We start from the raw sequence: 19,997 nt of genomic DNA, 5'->3' as shown, positions 1-19,997 counted from the left end.
CCTCTATTCAGTCAGTAGAAAGAACAGGGTAAAAAAAAAAAAAAAGGGTATTCAAGTCCCTTGTACTTTTTAAGCACATGGTATTTATTAGGCATTAATTGGCACACAAATATACGAAACGAGTACTTAATTCTCACCCCACCCCTTAGCAACATAAAAAGGACATAATCGAATGAGGACACTCACGTACAAACATACTCACACACTCGCACGTACTGGGACATACTTAGCCTCACATATTACCCTGTTCTCTTTATTAGGGTCAGTTTAAAAAAAAAAATTTTTTTTTTTTTTAATCAAGAAAGCAAAGCACATTCGAAAGAAAAAAAACGCAAACTTGGTTTTGAGTATTAATAAAATTAAAAGCTCTTGGCCAGCTCTTATGCTGGATTTCATTTCATGTTATTACTTAATTAGAACTCCTATTTATAAATAAATAGTACCAGTAAAATATTACATCTGAAGAACCCTGCAATAACATTTTACTTACACGCTTATTTATTTTTTTTAATACTGTTTTCTGCTTTCAATAACCGCAGTTTTGTGTCGGCATCTGGTGTCGGTGTGATTTCTTTGGAGAGAACCAATCGGCGAGCACGTCGGACCCCTTCTGTAGGAACAGTGGGTTCTGCTTGGCATCCGGGGCGGGTCGTCGGTGATGGAGGTTTGGAAGCTTGGGGCTGGCTTTGTGTTTTATCAGGACCAATATTTACTTTGGCCTTTTTGCAATGCTTGTCAGCACAGAGCTTGCTCCTTGCTTTATCACAGTTCTGCCCACATGTAAACCAGGGCTTTTCAAGTTTTTCAAAGCAAGCTTTCCGGTCGGGAAGCCATAGGCCACGTTTTAGCGACAGACGGCTGGAAAGACACAGAGCTGGGAAGATGGGAGGGCAGAGGGAGATAGGAGGCCAGATGGAGGCCAGCGTTATAAGGAGAGGGCCACACTGGGCTCTGTGATGATGGGCAAGAGAGGAAAAATCGGACAAAAGCTGGGACCTAGGGAACTTTTTCAGGAACATCACATGGCAGAGGTAGGTCATTTCTTAGTCAAGTGCAGGGTGGCAAATTTAGGTTTCAGGGGTGGTATATCTGGGGGGGAACCCCACAAGTACATATTTTGAAACACACTTGCCTCAGACCTCCCCCAAAATAAGGGACTGGGTCCCATTAAGAAAATTGAAAGAAAAAAAATATATTATTATTTATTATATAACAATGTCAACATTAACACCAAGACAGGGAAGACTCCATCTACGCCATTCGGCTAAAACACTCGGTAAGGCAAGGCTTTCTGGAGACCAAAAGAAGGAATCACCGAGGACATCTGGAGGTGGTGTGAACATGGCCGGCCGACGAGTGCGGTGGTCGTGGGGGGTGGGGGCTCCTCTTTTCTCGGTTGGTTTTGAGACAGAACAACAAAGTCACATTTTTTGAATTGTGGTTTCAAGCGGCCGATTAGATCAGCGCCCAGGGCTCTGGAGTGTAGACGTGAACACTGAAATGAAAAATGCCGTCCGTGGGGTTCTCTCTGCTACTGTCTCTCTCCCTCTCTCCCGCTCTCCCTCTCTCTCTCTCTCTCTCTCTCTAGCAACCGTCTGTGAAGAAGCAGGCCTCACTTTAGCTGTTCTCACTCCACTCTGGCACCATGCCCACGCCGTGCACCGAGTGATACTGGTGCGGGGACAGGGTCCGCGGCACGCCGTGAGAATAGAGGAACTCGGACGGCTGCAGGCCGCCGGGGGACTGCAGGCCAGTCTGAGGCCCACACTGCCTGACCACAGGCTGGTGGGCCACGGAGGTCTGGTGCTGGAACATTCCCTCTCCGAGCTGCGGGGAGCCGTGGTTGGCCATTCCAGCCAGCCGGGGGACCAGGGGCCCCGAGGTGAAGTGGGCCGAGAAGTGCTGGTAGGGGAGCCTGTCCATGGGCTGCACCGTGGTAACCGTGCAGCTGCTGTAGGAAGGCATGCTGGGCCACGTGTTGCAGCTGATGTCCTCCAGGCTGGGCACCGGCTCGCTGGGCGGCCCGGCGCTGGCGTACATGCAGGCCTGCCGCTGGGCCGACTCTGTCCTGTAGGAGGCGCTCAGGCCCTGCTGCTGGGGGTAGCCGGAGCGGTAGAAAGGGTCCTCCTCACTGGGCGACGTCTCCATGTAGGGCTTCTTGTAGGGATGGTCCGCGGTGGAACATTCTTCATCTGCGGAGACAGGAGGACAGAGACCAGTGAGGCCGGGAACTGGAGGCGGACGCGGCCACAGGACTCAAGGATCCCGTCTGGGGGACTCTGAGCGCCAGCCTCCACTCTGATCACGAGAAGTGGGGACAGTACTGGTGGAGGCCCGGAGCACAGACTTTGACCCCTCTGAGCTCAGCGTGTACGTTCCACAAAGGCGGGACATTGTCTGCGCTACCCACCGCGGTATTCCCCAGAATCCAGAACCTGGGAACCAGAATAATAATAAGACCGTCCACGATAACAGTATGAACGCACACAAACGGCATTTACTCCGCCGGGGGCTGTTCCGAGCGCTCTCCGGAAAGGGACCCCATGCAGCCTGCTCAGCAACCCCATGGGGTGGGCTCTGCGAGGATCCCCATTTTGCAGATCACAAAACGGAAGCCCAGAGAGAGGTCAAGCAACCCGCCCGAAGTCTGCAGCTAAACAGTGGAGCGCGGTGGGTTAGAATTCAAGTAATCGAATTACAAGTCTCTGCTCTTCAGGACCACACTACCCAGAGAGGCACGTACTGAGTATCTGTGCAACAGACAGAAGGACAGATGGACAAGTACACAGATGGACGGGAGCTCGGGTGAATCCCCAGATCCTTCCCCGACGCCTCTGTCGGCAAGTCCCAGTTAGTATCTGTTAGAGTCGGTACAACTTAACGGGTCACCGTTTCCTTATTGAAAAAGTCACTTCCCTTCCCCCCAGACACCAGCTAGCCCCCAGCGTGGGGCCTTGGAGATCATTCTGTCTCTGAAAGAGGGTCTCCCGTAACTACTTTGGGGTCACTGCCTCCTTTAGGAACAGTCACAAGCGCTGGGCTCTCTCCTAGAAACACACACCGAAACACAACGTTTTGAAAACTGCCTGTGTGCTTAGCTTTGCACGAACTTTCGGGAGCTCAGGGAGCCCCTAAAATCCGGACCCCAAGTTAAGAAGTGTAGACGTATCTGAGTTTCAATCTGGTTCTCCTACTTCCTATCTGTGTGCCAGGAGCAGGGCTGGCCGCCCTGAGACCCACGCTCAGCTTGTCTAAAGCAGAGTTAGTAATACTTACCTCACCTGGCCGCTAAGAATTCAATAAATCAAGCACGTAAATCTCCTGATACCTGTCATCAAGAGCAGCTCTTGTTGCAAGGGAAACACCACCAGTCAGTCTCTCAGCAGACCTAACACAGATTAACACACCTCCAGGTGTTTCCTTCGGGGAAGCAATGCTTGAGAGTTTCGATCAAGGTGTAAACCTCAACACAGATTCATTCCTTCGCTGGGATTTTATCCGCCAACCTGGAGATTTTTCTGTCCTCATCTTCCAATCTCTTTCGAATCAATACATGTTAAGAAAAAGTGTCTGTCGTTGGGGGGTGTGAAGAAAAAGGAAACACTGGGGCATCCCTGCACCTGCTGTGATGGTCAGTGGCCTGGGGGCAGGACATGGAACTAAATAATGGGAGGAGATCATCGTGATTAGGTATTGAGCACCTACTAAGCGACCTTTCCCTGGTCTCACAGTAATTCCTCCAGGTGGCCCCTCTTGCGCCTGTCAAGGGGCAGAAACTGAACTCAGAGAAGTGACCTTCCCAAGGTCACGGAACTGGGAAGGAGCACGGGCTGGAATCGAAGCCACGTCTGGCTTCCTTGCCAACCACACCTTGCTTCCAGCTCTCTCGATTTCTCACAGCGAATGCCACTCACCTAGTCATCCAACAGAGATGTGCTGAGCCACGACCAAGTGCCAAGTGCGGGGCCTAGAGCGGTCAATAAATAGCCAGGGTCCTGCTCAGTGCCCTTTGGAGGTGGGGGGGGGGGCTCTCCATCCCACCCTGAGCAGTGACAGTGGGAGGCTGACGCTCGGTGAACGGGAGGTGGTCCTTGCATATAAAGCTTCACCCCACAGGGAGTCCTTTGGTTTTTGCACAGGATTTTAAAACAGCTCCCCAACTCGAGTAGGAGAGCTTGGGTTTGGGTTCCACCGAATGCTTCCATGGGTATCACACCCTGAGTAACACCCATAGGCGGGTAAAACTCTGCCCCATCTAAACGCATCTATGCTGGGACTGGACCCACCTCCCAGCAAGCACATTTATTTTTAGCTAGACTCTTTCTGGGACACATCTGGGCCCCATAGGACGCCCAAACATTTGTCCAAAATAAAAGCCAAAATGCGGCCTCTCTTCCAGGTGCTTTATCTACATCACGCCAACCATCCAGATGTTTGAAGACATCCAGATGAGCCCGTGGCCACTTTTTCCACCTTTCAATGGGGCATTTGTCTTTGGTGTCTTGAAGACATTGCTACACTCAACCTTTTCTGTCCTCCCCACCTCCTCCCTCGGTTCCCTCGTGCCTCCATGCTTCCTTCTAACCCACCCACCTCCCCACCCCCCACCCCCTGCCCCAGATCCATAAATCTGAATGTTTCCATTATTGCTAGAATCATAATCTTTGGGTTTTCCATTTAACCAGGGCGTTCCCCTTTTCAATAATCAAGAGTACAGCTGCAGGGTACCCTTGGCAAGAGAAAAAAAACAAGGCAAACTAACCATTCCCGAGTTTCTGATCCCCTTCCAGATTTGTTACAAGCAAAAAAAGGAAGAATAATATGAAAAAGGCCGGAGCACATTTTGGAAAATCGTAAAATTACACATTCCAGTCTTTAATAACCCGAAGATCTGATGCAGAGTCCTAAGAAAAGCAAAAGACTGGCTTATTCATGAAAGCGGGTCCCGGGCGTTCTCAAATTCCTCTTTGGACCTCATCACATTGTAAAGAAATTCCAAAGCACAGATCCAAATTTCAGGTCGGTGGTGATCAATGGTTGGGATATAATCCCTATGTTTGTTTTGGCCATGGTTTGGTTTCTTTCTCTTTATTGGGAGCCTGATAATTGGTCAACAGCAAAGATCTCTTTCCCAGCCAAGTCGTGTTTCCCTTCCACGGCTGGGGAATAGGGAGTCAAGCATCATGTCTTCCATGAGATGGGTCCAGAGCTCAGTTTCAGAAAGGTGAGTAGTAAGAGCGGTCAATTATATTCCACCTGTCCTGAACCCAACTGAGTCTCTTGAATAACAGGAAAGCTCTTCCTGATTCTGAGCACTGATCACCACATAGCACTGCGAAATATCCCGGCACCTTGCATTTTTCTAGTGGTTTCTGATTCTGGATAAATGGCTTTAACGACCTTTCTAGAGCACAGATTTTAGAGCATGTCTCTGACTCTCCCTGCCTATGTGACCTTGCATGGGCCACTGCACCATATCCCAATCTCAGTTCTTGACTATGTAGGGGGATAATGCTTAGATTCCTTGCAGGAATGGAGATGATAATAAAGTGTTCAAATCTTATCTGTCCAAGTAACACGGGTCTCCTCTTTTTTCCCTCTTAGAAGATTGGATGGATGGCTGTGTGGAGGCTGTCCAATGCTTGAAGGTGTCTGGGTGGATCCCAGAGCAGGAAAATTCACAAGGCTGCTTTTAAATTGCTCATCCCATTAAGCAAATATTGTCACTATTTCCAAATGGGTCATTTCTCTTGCTGATTGGGTTTATTCGGATGAAAGATCTGGGTGAACCGCCACTCCTGGGCTGAGTGACCTTCAGCAAGTCAGAAGTGGAAGTATGATTCAGGCTTTCTGACTCACAACACAGTGCTCTTTCTGACAGACAGCCTAAGTCTTTCAGCTTTCGTGTCCAGAAAAGATGAGAAGATGGTAACCTTGACCTGGTGGGTGGATGGATGGATGGATGGATGGGACAGCCTAAGCCTTTTTGGCTTTTGTGAAACTCACTGTGTCCAGAAAAGATGAAAAGATGGTAACCTTGACCTGGTGAATGGATGGATGGATGGATGGATGGACAGATGGATGGATGGTGTGTGTGTGTGTCCCCATAATGTTAGCTCTTAGCTCAAAGTGGGACAGACTGAATCAGTATTGTGAGAAGATTCTCAGTTGGGAATCAAAAGACTCGGGTCCAATCCTCACTGAATCACCATCTGAAAATCATGACATTTATTTATTTGCTTATTATCTGTCTCCCCAAGGAGAATACAAATTTCGGAAAAAAGAGGGACCTTCGCCCCCTTGCTGTCCCCTTATCCCACGTACAAGGGACAGCGCCCGGTACAAAGTAAATGCTCAACAAATATTTATTTCACGAACGCATCCCGGATCTGCCACTCACCAGCCACACGACCTTGGGAAGCCAATCCAACCTCCTAGTCCCCTGTTATGCCCTGCAAAATGGGGATGGAGGGCACCACTGCCCCCAAGCCCGGCTCAGGGGCTGGAAGGAAGGTCCAGTGAAGGAAGCAGTGTGAAATTGGTCTAAAAAGCACACAGCATGGACAAAATGCAACCCACAGAACCCTTTACTGTATTCTCTTCCTCCCCCCGCCCCACCTCTGACTTCCCTTTGAATAGCCAGGGCAGTAGATGGCTTTACTCAAATCTTTATTTGGGTTGCCTCTGGTTTCTAAGGTTGGGGAGGGGGGCGGTTATCAGGGTGGGAGGGGGAAAGAAAGACAGACAAGTGCTCTCCCAGGCCCCGGGGTCCTGGATTTGATTGAGTGGCATTGATAAAAGACCTTCCTGGCTCTTTCGGCTCCATCCACGGGGAGAGATAGTTTGGAGACAGCTGGGTCCAAACACAAGAAACCCTCTGGCCTGCCTGGCCCTTTGACATTTCGTTGGGCCTGCCTCCTGGGCTCGTTGGAAAGGAGACAGACAATGAGGGGAAGTCAGATAGTGGGGCAGCCAGGGGCCGCGGGGGGGGGGGGGGGGGGGAACCACCCCCGGAGCTATCACTTCACGGGAATCCCAAACTGGAAGGAAACCTTGCTGATTCCTTATCACCTTACAATGGAGGCTGATGATGAATTGCTTTTTGTCGGCACGCGGGACAGACAGAGCTCGGCTGGAATGCTCCCTGTCCCCGGGAGCGCCCTTTTGGGGGTGGAGGGAGGTGAGAAGGGCAGAGGTTTGTGGCAAGGTGAAAGGGGTCCTGCAGGGTGCACGCCCCCTGCAGCCCGAATGCACGGACCGTGGCGTGAACTTGGGGTGGGACCACTCACAAGCCGGGTGATGCTGGACCAATCACTCAATCTCCCTGAGCCTCAGTTTCTGCATCTGTGGAAAGGGAGTCATTCTTCACCTTGTTATCTATCGACAACGGGTCCCTGGGGCCTGACTGTACCCACACCTTCAGATCTTGTGCCGGCAGCCAGGGTGAGCACTGTCATTTCCCGCCTCAGGGCCTGCAATAGCCTCTCGGCAGAGCTTTGGAGCCAATCCTCATCCCCCCACCCCCTACCCCCCAACACAGCAAAACAGCTGCTTCAAAACAGAAACCTCATCACATCCCTCGTGGGTCAAAACCCCTCCGATGGCTGCCTGTTGGGGTCAGGATAAAATCTAAAGTCCTGGGGTGCCTGGGTGGCTCAGTCGTTTGAGCCTCTGATTCTTGGTTTGGGCTCAGGTCATGATCTCAGGGCCCTGGGATCGAGCCCCTCATCAGGCTCCCTGCTCAGCATGGCGTCGGCTTGTCCTTCTCCCTCTGCTCCTCCCCCTGCTCATGTGCATGCTTTCTCTCTTTCTCTCATAAATAAACAAATAATCTTTTTTAAAAAAATCTAAAGTCCTTAAAATGGCTTACAAGGGCTGGCAGCGTGCTGGTTCCTGCCTTTCTCCGTAGCTCATCTGCCTCCCCCTCCCCTCACTGTGTTCCAGCCACAGTGGCCCTGTGTTTGCTCCCCAGCAGGGGCTGGCTCCCCAGTTTCTGAGGGGCTGCACCCATACCCTTCTCTCTGCCTGGATCCCCGGCCATCTCCCCTCTTTCTCCTTCCAGCTTCCGCTCTGCAGACCTTGGCTTAAACTCCCCCTGATCCCCCAGCTCCTGAATCACACCCTGCATCATACATACGCATCGGCATGTTTCCTATCTCCTTCACAGCATCAGATCACCGTTTTAATCAAGCAGTCGTATCACCGTATATAATTACACATCTGACCCACTTGCAGCCGTGAGCTTCCTAAGTGCAGAGCGGTGGCCAGCTAACACGCATCGAGCACTTAGATGTGTGGGGTACTCTTCCGGGCGCTTCACATGAACCCTCTCGTTCCATCTCATCACGACCCTACGGGGGAGGTGCTACTGTAATCCTCATTTTGCAGAAAAGGGAGTTGAGGCTGAGAAAGCAAGCAGCTTGCCCGTTGCCATGCTGCTGGAAAGCATCAGCTGCTGGGATGTCCTGCGGCAGACTGGCCACCAAGTCCGGCTTCCCCAGTGGCCACCTCAAGTCGACCCTGAGCTCACCTGAGGATCCCGCCAAATACCCTGTTGCGGGTCATCTGCTCACATCATCGGAAGACTTCATCCCCTTGCCTTCAAAGCCTTCTCACACCACCCTCCAGGAGAAAAGCCTTTACAAGGATAATGCTGTAGATACTGAATCTAAAAAAGTACCTGGATTCTTTTTAACTTCTTCCTCCCCTTCTTTTGGCCTGGCATTAATTTAATCGACAGAACTCCCTAATTCAAACCTGGTGAGCTCTTCATCAGTACGTTTGACTCAGTCTCCAGGCCGATCTCTAGTGAAAAGTGGCATTCTGAGATTATGGCTGATAAGCAAAGGTAATGGGGACCGTCTACAGGGTGACTCGGAGCTCAAGCAGAGCCTGCAGACCAGGCATGGGTTCAAATTCCCACCTTCGGGAACCACGAGCACATGATTTTACCTTTCTGAGCCTCAGTTTCCCTGTTTGTAAAGTGAGTGAATAACAGCGCATACGTAATAGTGTTGTCAAAAGGCCATGGCGTAGAACCTAGGCGAGGCTCGCCTTCAACAGGACAGAGATCCGAATCCTCATGCAGTACTGTACCCCAAGGGACATGCTTAAACCCTGCTCGTGCCTGAAGAGGCTGACATGTTTGCAGGCATCTGGTCTCCAGCCCAGGCGGCAGTGGACATGCTGGGAGCCGGGCCAGGGGGCCCGTTGCGGTGATATTATTGTTCAGGACTTCAAGATCCAAGGAGCTTGGATGGGCTTCAGGTTAAGTCTGGAAACTTAGCCTCGCCCAGGGCAGCTCCCCAGCCCCAGGCTTGAACCAATGACAGCCCTTCTCTCCTTCAAGACGTGAGATCGGTAATGTCAAAGAGTCAAACTGTGTTACTTTCCTTGAGTAACCTCAGCTCAGAGAAGACTGCCAAAGCATCCATTTCCCATCAGTTCTTGTTAGTGACCTGATTTAAAGGAAGAAGAAGATGAAGGAGAAGAATGAGAAGAAAAAGAAGAAGAAGGAGGAGGAGGAGGAGGAAGAAGAGGAGGAGGAAGAGGAGGGAGAGGAGGAGGGAGAGGAGGAGGAAGAAGAAGAAGTAGTTGTTCCAGACACAGGGCACTGGACTTCTAAAGGTATCGAGTTGGCCACTGAGGCTGGGAGGTATGAGAGACCCCTCTCAAAGACTAAGATCTGGGCCTGCTGGAGCAAACCAGTGACTGCTTCTTGGGTCAACCTTGTGCTAAATATGGCAAGCACACTTTCATGAGATCATCACACCACGCCTATGGGACAGGTCTGATCATGAGACCAAATCTACAGATTAGAAAAAATAAGGCTTAGAGCAGTTAAGGAACTTGCCCCAATCATAAAAATCTGCAAATGGCAAAGGTGGGATTCATCCCAATTGTACGTGGTCCCTGCCCCCCCATATCTGCTTTCTCGAAACTTCACCCAGATAAGCAGCCTTCCCTTCCTCTGTGGATGCTCTCCCTGGAGCCGTACCTGCCACTCACACAATCAGACCTAACACCTGCTGGGTGCTTACTGAGTATCAGATGCTCTGCGGATCTCAAGCACCGTTTACAAGGTGAGAAACTGAGGCATAGAGAGGCCAGGACACCTGCTGAGGTCACACAAGAAGCTGGTGGTAGAGTTGAGACTCAAGCCTGTGTCGTCTGGCCCTGTCGCCCATGCTGTCCCCACCTTGCCGGTCTGCCGTTCACACAAGCGACCGTTCTATTAAGCTGAACTCAACCACATCCGCTTCGACTCTGGCTCAAAAAATGTGCCACCAGAAATTTCCTTTTGTATTACAGCCCTCAACTCAGATGACTTAGGAAAAGTCACCCATTTCTCATTTGGCAAAGAAGACAATGAAGGGTCTCAGACAGAATTTAAACTAGATTTAAAGACAAAATGCAAAGGAGAGAAGATCAGTTGTGATTTTCTTTTTCTTTCCCTTTCTTTTTTTTTGATTTTGATCTGGAATGAGAGAAGAGCTCAGTATCCACCCACCCAAGAGAAACCCTAGCACATGAACCAAAGCACATCCAACTACAAGAAGGCTCTCTGCAGCCTGGCTTGCAATACAACCACAAATGCTAGAAGCAGCCACCTTGGCCACTCGTGGGAGTGAAAAATAAATTCTGCTTCACCCTTTTGAGGCCATATTTTCTCTTCAGCAGCTAAAAAGCACAAGGCAGCTCTAGGTTCATGAAAAGATCATCTACAACGTATTCCCGAGCTTAAGAAAGGCAAGTTGCAAAATACAGACAGTATAATATCAACTGTTAAAAGTAAAAACAAAACTATTTTTATGTGTCTCTGCACACATGGTGTGCGTGCACACACATGTGTAAATGAATTAAATAGGACCGGACAGTTCAAATAAGTTTTCCCCAAGGAAGGGGCCAGAACTGGAGGAGATGTATCAAAGGAGATCCTTCCCTTTTACTGATATGGTTTGAATTTCTTATAATTTCCATGTATTTTTATATTGCTTACATTTTTTAAATAAATAAATGTAGCTGTGTGTACTTTTTTTTCCCCCAAGGAAAGGAAGGAAAAACAGAAAAGGGTCATCACACTCACCTTTCCTCTTGGTGCAATGGTAAATCTGACCGTGCTCCTGGGGCAGTGGGTATGGGTTGGGCGGGGGCAGGAGGTCCTGGGAGGGGCCGGACACACCATTCTCGCACTGGTACTGGGACCCCAAGTTGGATGAGGCAGAGAGAGCTCGAGGCTCACTGCTGAAAGGACTGTGGTTGGAGGCTACTTTTTGTCTTACTGTGCTCCTGGGAACCACAGGATATTCTTTACTGAAAGAGAGAAGATGGGAAATAATATTGATCAGTGCCCCGATACAGATCCCCCCACTGGCTGAACCACAGGGTCAAAGAATCCACCAGAAATGAGTCACAGAATAAGAAAAAAAGGAGTCTTTGATGAGCACAGTGATCCAATTATACCCAAGTGCTTCAAACACCACAGACACATATATCCACGCATTAACTTTTCATGCCTTATACATTAGGCAAGTAGGTTTATGAATAGTTCTATGTGTATGCCAAAAATTAAATGAGCATCCCCCACGAGGAACCCCTCTTCACATGGCATTTTGAAATATTTCAACCTCATGTATATGTCTCTGAATTCCCTAATTCAAAAGCTAGAAGAGTGAAGCAGTCACTTAGACTGAACTTCTGGGTTTCCATCTTTAAAACAGGGCTGAGGTCTTGGTCCAACATTAGTAAAGAAGTTGCTGACCACCTAGGATAGTCAGGTATGATCTTCAGCTACCCTAATCTGGGTCGTTTGCTGCCTATGCCTTCGAATTTCCTTTTGAGCGGGTGTACTTGTCACCACTGACAATATTTAACTTATCCTCCATGCCTGGCTAGTAAAAATTCCCAGTTCAAATATTGCTGAGAGAAGAAATGAACTAACACGTGTGAAAAACTGAACATAGCAAGTGCTCCGCAAATGGCAAGCATCATCATTATTGCCATTGTTTTGAGAGAGTAGGAGAGAGAAAGAGAGGGAAAGAGAGGAAGGAAGGGAGAAGGAAGAGCAAGGATAAAGGAAACCGAGCACAGAGCATGGGGTCTAAAATTAGGCAGATCCAGATTCACATCCCATCCCCATCACTTACAGACTGTGTGCCCTTCGGAGCTTCAATGGTCACACGAGTGAAGCAAGCAGAATAAAATCCAGTGACATCCTATGAATAGCATCCTCCCAAGGGCTCAAAATGTGGTTCCTCACCCTCTTAGGATACACCATCCACACGCCCTTGCCTTCAGCTTTCATACCAGTATTCCCGCTCTCTTCCTCACGATAGCCTGGGGACTTCAACTGAAACCTCCCCTGGGAAGGAGGGAGGTGTGCTCAGCAGCCCCAGGAGCCCCACAGGAAGCCAGGTGGGTGGGGAGGGTCAGAGTGGGAGTCTGCAGAGGAGCTGGGAGGAGGGGTGGCTCTAAGATCAAAGGAAGAATTGAGAGAAGCTTAAGAAGAGAATGGTCTGGCCTGGAACACGTGCTCATCCCATGCAGGGGAGGGGGCTGCCAATGTTTGGGGTGGGGAGAGGAAACTATGGGCAGGAGAATCACAATTACACTGCACAGGCTGGTGGAGGGGTGATCCAGCGCATCCTTTCTGGAAGGCAACTGGATAGCATCCCTTTTCTTAAAAACGTACAATAACGTAGATGCAGCAATCCAATTACTATGCGTTTTTCTAAGAAGTTGTTCAAGTCAGGGGCACCTGGGTGGCTCAGCCAGTTAAACGTCTGCCTTCAGCTCGGGTCATGATCCCAGGGTCCTGGGATCGAGCCCCGCATCGGGCTCCCTGCTCAGTGGGAAGCCTGCTTCTCCCTCTCCCATTGCCCCTCCCCCACTCATGCCCTCTCTCTATCTCAAATACATAAAATCTTAAAAAAGAAAAAGTTGTTCAAGTTGGTGTGCAAAGACATAAGCATGAAGCTTCTCTCTGCAGCACTGTTTATAACAGGGAAAAAACGAGAAACAGCCTAAATGCCCTCATGAATGGTTAAGTAAATTTTGGCAGAGATGAGAATGGAATATTACACAGGCTTCAAAAAGAATATGGAGACTATCCACACATGGATGCAGAAAGCCGTGCGAGATGAACCAAGGTAGTAGGACACAGAACATCATCTAACTTATGAGATAATTACCAGGGCTCCCTTCAGGAGCCGGGGATATGGGAAAACTTTTAGGGCACTTACTATTTTGTGCAAAGTGGAAGTGCTGCTTGGATGAAAAGCAAAATAGAGATGAAGACGAAGATATTCAAAGCCCTCCCCATGCTTCTCCCAAGAAGACTACTTGCAGGTGGGAGGGGGAGAACCGGATTTGAATCTGATCCCAAGTCACCCGGGAAGTGCAGAAAAGCTGCTACTTCCGGGAAATGCCCAGTCTTCATAAAGTCCCCAGAAACGAGTCCCTCCACCGCCCCCCACAGCCTTTAGCACACCCAGGCCAATGTCCTTGCTAACTCTGTGAGCTCAGATAAAGCAGGTCGCCTCACTAAGCCTTAGTTTCCCCGTCTGTGAGATGAGGAAAACACAGAGATGACGCGGAGAAACCACACCGTTCTACCGTGAGCGCCCCGATACCTTCCTATCCCTGAAGAACCCACTGGACCCTGATTTCTATTTAGATATTTAAGAATCTGGATGTAGTGGAAAGAATGAAGGTGTTGGATTCAGGAAGATATGTGTTCTCTAAAAGATCCGCCATCTAATGCTGTGTGGCCTTGGATGAGGCACTTAACCTCTCTGAGCCTCACGAGACTGTTGAAAAGATCCCACCATATGCCCTAGAAAATACCTGGCACTTAGTAGAAACTTCTGTTATGCCTTCACAAGAATGACTCATGCTTTCAGCCCACGGAATTTCTCAGGAGGAAGCCTGTCTCCTTGACTTGGGAGGCCTTTCCTCAGGGGGAAACTTAAGGTTCTAAATTTGGATTTGTAAAATGACGTCTTTATTTTCATTAATCTTAAATTGAAATTTAGCATTCCTTTCTGTTACAAATGTAGGCAACAAGCCACGGTTGTATTAGCAGCCCTAGCGACTGTCATCAACAGAAATGAAATAATTTCATTTCCACCGCAGCTGCTGTAGATGCCTCAAGATACCATTTGTGCTTATCACAGCTTCAAAATTACAGTCCTTTTAGACCTGCTACTAGATCCCGTTACTTAAGACATTTATAAAGTGCGGGGCGCCTGGGTGGCTCAGTTGGTTAAGCAACTGCCTTCGGCTCAGGTCATGATCCTGGAGTCCCGGGATCGAGTCCCGCATCGGACTCCCTGCTCAGCGGGGAGTCTGCTTCTCCCTCTGATCCTCCCCCTCTCATGCTCTCTGTCTCCCATTCTCTCTCTCAGATAAAAAAAAAAAAAAAAATCTTTAAAAATAAAAAAAAAAAAAAAAAAAGACATTTATAAAGTGCACGTAATCCCGTATTGCCGTTTAAAAATATTCTGTTAACTACGTTTCAGGATAACTGGTTTTCTTTTTGCAATCTACGCATTTGATAGGATGCATTTAATCATATTATCCTGAGAAGTGTGACCCATAAGTTTCACCAGACCACCAGAGAGGCCCATGGCACCAAACAGGCTAAGAACTCCTCCCTCGAAGAAATACGTTATCAGTAAATCCCCAACTTAGTTGTGACTTTTGCCATAAACCAACTATTCTTTTATGGCTTAAGAGTCCACCTAAATCAGGTCAGGTACCAAGAACACTAGATCTAACACAGCGTGAAGGATGCTGCATTGGCCTTTCCATCCTTTCTGTGACCCTATGAAATAGGTACTGGTTTTATCCCCACTTTCCGGGATGAGGCCACCAGGGCCTTGGGAGGTCAAGCAACTCGCCCGTGGTCACAGAGCTAGAAAGAGACACAACCAGGATTCTAACCCAACCATACCCTCGCTATTCCTAGACAGGCTCATTATTTCTTTCCATTTTTAGGATGCAACATACTTTTAGAGGAGCAGGGGGCTTAGGGCCCAAGATTCCTCTCCTGCTTCTCCCATCCCTCGGGGGTGCAACGATCTCCACCCTGGCCCCTGACTTTGTTTGTCATGTGAAAGCACGTCAGAGTAGCCAGGCAGGGGACACGGAGTGTCTGCCAAGTTTCCATGAGGCTACAGAGCCCTCACAACACCCAGGGGTCCCCTGGCCGAGCTTTCCTGTGGCATGTACCACCTCCAAACCAAAGCTGGAGCCATCCTGAGCAGCCACACCACTTGGAATCGCCCCCTGGGGCCAGAAGTCTGAAAGGAATGAAGTTAGCTTTACAGTCCTCTCTTTGCGGCTCCAGCTACGTAATGGAAAAAAAAAAAAAAAAAGGAGGAGGAGGAGGAAAATTATAATAATAATAAAACATTATAAAAGTTGTCAAATCTCACTGGCAATTCTATTTAGGTCTGCTTAGTTCAAGAACGGAGCTGCCCGAGCTCCAACAGGAAGGGGGAAATCTCTTTTTAGTTTTATATTCTTAATGGGGACGGTTATTTTTTTTAATTAAAGAAAACAACTCCTCCCCCCAAAAGAAAAAGTTGGCTGAGGGATTTTACAAGAGAATGTATCAATGGATTCCATGGAATTCTCCCTTCCAGCGCTGCCAAATTGCAAAATTACTCTCTAGAAAGGCCAAATCCTGCTTTTGATTACTAACACTCACAGAAGTGGAAAAGCCGTATTATCCCAATAACCACTCGTCCCTCGCAGCTTGTTTTTCTCCAGGGCGCTTGAAACATCCTCCCCACCGTCAATCATGAACCCATCCCCTGGTGCCTGCAATCTACGTCCCCAAGTCCAACTGACAGGTGGACTGACAGCGTGCAAGCGTGAAGTGCCTTCTCCATCAGCGTGGGATTACAGAGGCAAAGGGAAGAAAACACCGCAATCACACAAGCTGTGGGCATTTTTACTGGGCTCCTCGATGCACCGATCAAAGGAACACGATCCGTGGCACTACGACCCGCTGTGGACTGTCCTTGCAGTGGGAAGACAGACCCTCCTCCCCTGCAGCTCGAGAGCATCCGTGAGGAATCCAGGGCACAAAGGAAGCAAAGGAAAAGTTGAAAAGCCCCTGTGTGTCTGGGAAGAGGGGCAGCAACAAAGTGCTTTTTCCTCAGCCCGATCCTCATCCTCGTCGCCCCCACCTCCAACTCCTCATCAACCTTGTTCTTTGGGGCCTCTTAACGCCCCAGCCACTCTACCGGTCGACTGACTGCGTTCCCTCCTTTGATCCAGGCAACAAGCCCACTCCACTAGTATGATTAGATACACTTTAGAGGTAAAGACATTGAGGCTCAGAGAGGTTAAGCACCTGGCCGCAGACTGCACAGCTAAGAAGAGGATAGAGTCGCGCTTGGCCCTGGGTCATGCTATTCCCAAGCTCTTGCCAGTGAATTTCAACTTCACACCAACTGGCCTCTAGAAGGCCGCCTGGTGCTGAAAGCTGGCCCCGGGCTGCATGGGGCAATGTCAAGTTCTACTGGTCCATCTGTCCGTCCTACTGTTTGAGCAACCTTTACTACACCAAATGTCCAACGGCGCTGCGCTCTCTGCCATTGGCCGCATCCCCGCCGACGCTAGCCGGGGGGCGGGGGGCCCCCAGCACCTCGGCTCTGCCGCGGGTTTCGGAGCCCGCAGACCAGCTCCCTCCCGGCTCGGGCCCCCTCTCACGTTCTGTTCCACGTGAGCGAGTGCAGTGAATGATGCCATTGTCGCGGGGTCTGGGTTGTAAAACGTTACAAGGGAACACAAACCCGCGGCCAAACTGCATCTGTAGCCCGCCAGCTAACGAACGCCCCCGAGAACGTTTCTCACTGCGGCCAACTGAATTGGTCTTTTCACAGGACAGGTGGCAGGGGCGCTGGGGTGCTGGATGGGGGGGGGCTCACTCAAGTGTGGGCAGCCCTTCTCAAAGGACCGGAGGGAGCAGCGCGCCGGGGCAAGGCTAGGACTGCAGGATCCCCGGTCTCCCGGGAGCGAGGTCCTCCTCTGGCCAGCACCCTGCTCTGCGATGGAAATTCAGAAAGCGGCCCCACCATCCCACAAGAGCTCTCACTTATGAACAGCTCTGGGGGGACACTGTTCTGATCTAACGTGCAGGACCGCCCGGGCAGGACTGAGCGCGAGGCAAATCATCATCGCTGCCTCCTCCTCGTCTACGAAGTGCTTTACGGTCCTTCTAGCACTCCGTTCACACCAGCCAGCAAAGCTGGGGAAGGGCATGCTGAGAACAGGGCACACAGAGAAGCCACACACCTTTCCCCGCGCTGATCCCACCAAGGCCGTAGGATTCGGGGGGCACCAAGAAATGCCGAGACGTCTCCCTCTCCGGCCTTGAGCACCCCCCACTTACGGCAACTTTGGTTTGAGAACCCCGGGGCTCCCTTGTTAAATCTCTAGGTAATTTACTCTCAGGGTGGTCGTGTGGGGTTGGGGCTGTGTGGACATGCCTCACTTCTGTACTCGGCCTCAAACCTGGCCACAGTGGAGCTGGCTAGGTTCCACCTTTTTCTGAGCCTCACTCTTCTGTCTGTAAAATGGGAATAATAAGCCTCACTGCCTCTCGGGATTGTAAAATAGTACGACGCAGGGAAAGGCTTAGCATATATTTGGGACACACGGCTCGATATACACCAGCTTACAAATCGCACAGGATTCTATTCTGAAGCAGAAGTTCTTACCTTGCAATGGCTCCGAATGGCCTATGAACTCCCCTCCCTCTCCCCCGAAATATCAGATATTTAGTAGAACTTGTTGATTTTTCTAGGGAGAGGTCCGTACTCGTATCACCTACTCAAAAGCAGTCTGCGGTTCCAAAAAAGCTTTCTAGCGACACTACGGGGGCAGTTCCAGAATCACGGAGAAAGCCCTGGGTAGTTGCATGGACCACAGAGGAGGCCAGCATTTGCTTCAGTCTCTTCACTCACAGAATGCGAAGCACAAGGTCCACGTCACACATCCTTGTTGTGAGCCCCCAAAACAAGAGCTGGGGTGGGAAGCTACAGACAGAAACTCGACATTTTGCTGCCGTCTCCTAAAACTAGCAATTTTAACAAGTTTAACCATGCTTTGTCTTAGTAGTTTTTTTTGTTTTGTTTTGTTTCTGTTTTCATGATTTTGGAGGGAGGACGGGAAGGTGGAGAGGCCTTTCCGAGGTTCAGCCTGGGTCTTTCTGGAAGCCAGAAGACTGGAAAGGCCCGGACTTAACAGACCTTTCTCAAACTGTTTCCTATACTGAAGGGGATGGTCTTGAGGCCTTGGTTCTGAGAGGCATCCCCTGGGGGCTCGTCGGTCACACAGAGGGAAGTCAAGCAGCTCCTGGTGACCTTTAGCTCAAATGATGACCTTGGCGAAGTCACCCAAAAGCAAACACTCCTGCAAGAATGCTAAGCGGCCTGCATGCTAATATAAAAATCTGTCTCTCCCCCTCAAAACAAGCACAAACATCTATGAGGGAGTGGGTCTCCAGGGAAACAAGCTTCTAATGTGAGACTTACTGGGATGGGGTAGCTGAGATACAGGGCTGAGGGTGGGGACGGGCAGAGAGACACGAGTGGGTTTCAAGCTTGACAGTAGAGTGCATTCATCTGGGGAATTAAAGAAAAAAAGGCTGACTCCTGTGAAGTCGGTGAAAGGGGTTAAGCATGTAAGTATTTTGATGAGCACTGAGCAACGTATAGAAGTGTTGAATCATAATACTGTACCCCTGAAACTAATAGAACGCTGTATGTTAATTATACTTCAATTTAAAAAAGAAAAAAAATTCTGCAAAGAAAAAAAATACCAAGGCACCTGGGTGGCTCAGTGAGTTGGGCATCCAACTCTTAATTTCAGCTTGGGTCATGATCTCGGGGTTGTGGGATTGAGCCCAACATCGGGCTCCCCGCTCTTTAAATAAACAAATAAATAAAATCTTAAAAAAAAAAAAAAGAAAAAATACTGACTCCTTAGCCCACTCCCACCTCAAGAGTCTGATGCCATTGTTCTGTGGTGCAGCCTGGACTTGAGAAGTTTTTAAAGCTCCCCAGGAGAAAGAAGCCTATGTGAAAGAGAACTCGCCGTAAGAATCCATTTACACAAAATTCTGAACAGACAAAACTAATTTATAGTAAAAAAAAAAAAGTCAAAATATGGATTGCGTCTGGTAGGGAGGTGGAATTAACTGGGGTGGGGCATGAGGGAAATGTCTGGGGTGAGGGAATGTTCTATATTACCACGGGGGCTTGGGTTTCATACGAATGTGTATTTGTCAAAAAGTGAATTGTGCACTTAAGATTTGTGCATTCCACTGTATGTAATTTTACCTAAAACAGAGATTCGTGAGCAAAAATTGAATCTTAATGATATGCATACAGAAGTATAGAGGAGTGAAATGTACTCATGTCTGCCACTCAGTATGAAATGCTTAAAAAAAATAAGATGGATGGATGGATTGGTAAATGTCTGGCTGGATGGACAAATGGATGGATGGGTCAGTGGATGAATAGATGGATGGTGGATGGATGGATTGATAGATGGTAGATGGATGGATGGATGGATGGATGGATGGGTGGATGGAATAGGGTAAATATATAGCAAAATATTAACTGCAGAACCTAAGCAGTGTACATTTCTTCCATGTTTTCTATATGTCTTACATCTTTCATAATAAAACATTAGGGGAGCACTGCAGGTACTTCTCATGTTCAGCCAAAGTTAAGCATTTAGAGCAAAGGGTTATTTTTTATAAAACAGTCCAGCACATGGGATCTATTTCCAGATCTGTTTCACACATTTACCTGAATGCCCTTGCTCGTTCTGCAGAGACAAGGGATTACCCAGGTGCAAGCAGGGGACCCCTCCATCAGAAAACCTGTCAAAGGGCAGTTTCTGAGCCCTCCCTAGAGCCACCGATTCAGAACCTCTGAGTATGAAACCCAGAAATCTGCTTTTCTTAACAAGCTCCC

General features: G+C 49.1%; 1 protein-coding gene across 1 annotated transcript in view; it reads right to left on the bottom strand.

Moving 5' to 3' along the window:
- Positions 1-1,567: 1,567 nt before the first annotated feature.
- The window catches only part of TBX5 (T-box transcription factor 5), a 41,908-nt gene continuing 23,478 nt past the window's right edge, over positions 1,568-19,997 (bottom strand). Inside the window, exons 7-8 of the mRNA XM_032431553.1 lie at positions 11,087-11,313; positions 1,568-2,192 (exon numbers count right to left, since the gene is read on the bottom strand). Of these exons, the coding sequence (XP_032287444.1) occupies positions 1,618-2,192; positions 11,087-11,313 (802 nt within the window). The 3' untranslated portion in view covers positions 1,568-1,617. The remainder of the gene's footprint in view (positions 2,193-11,086; positions 11,314-19,997) is intronic.

This window comes from Phoca vitulina, unplaced genomic scaffold (assembly GCF_004348235.1).
Source record: "Phoca vitulina isolate PV1807 unplaced genomic scaffold, GSC_HSeal_1.0 scaffold46, whole genome shotgun sequence".
NCBI classification, from domain to species: Eukaryota; Metazoa; Chordata; class Mammalia; order Carnivora; family Phocidae; genus Phoca; species Phoca vitulina.
This window is presented reverse-complemented; position numbering and strand designations above follow the sequence as displayed.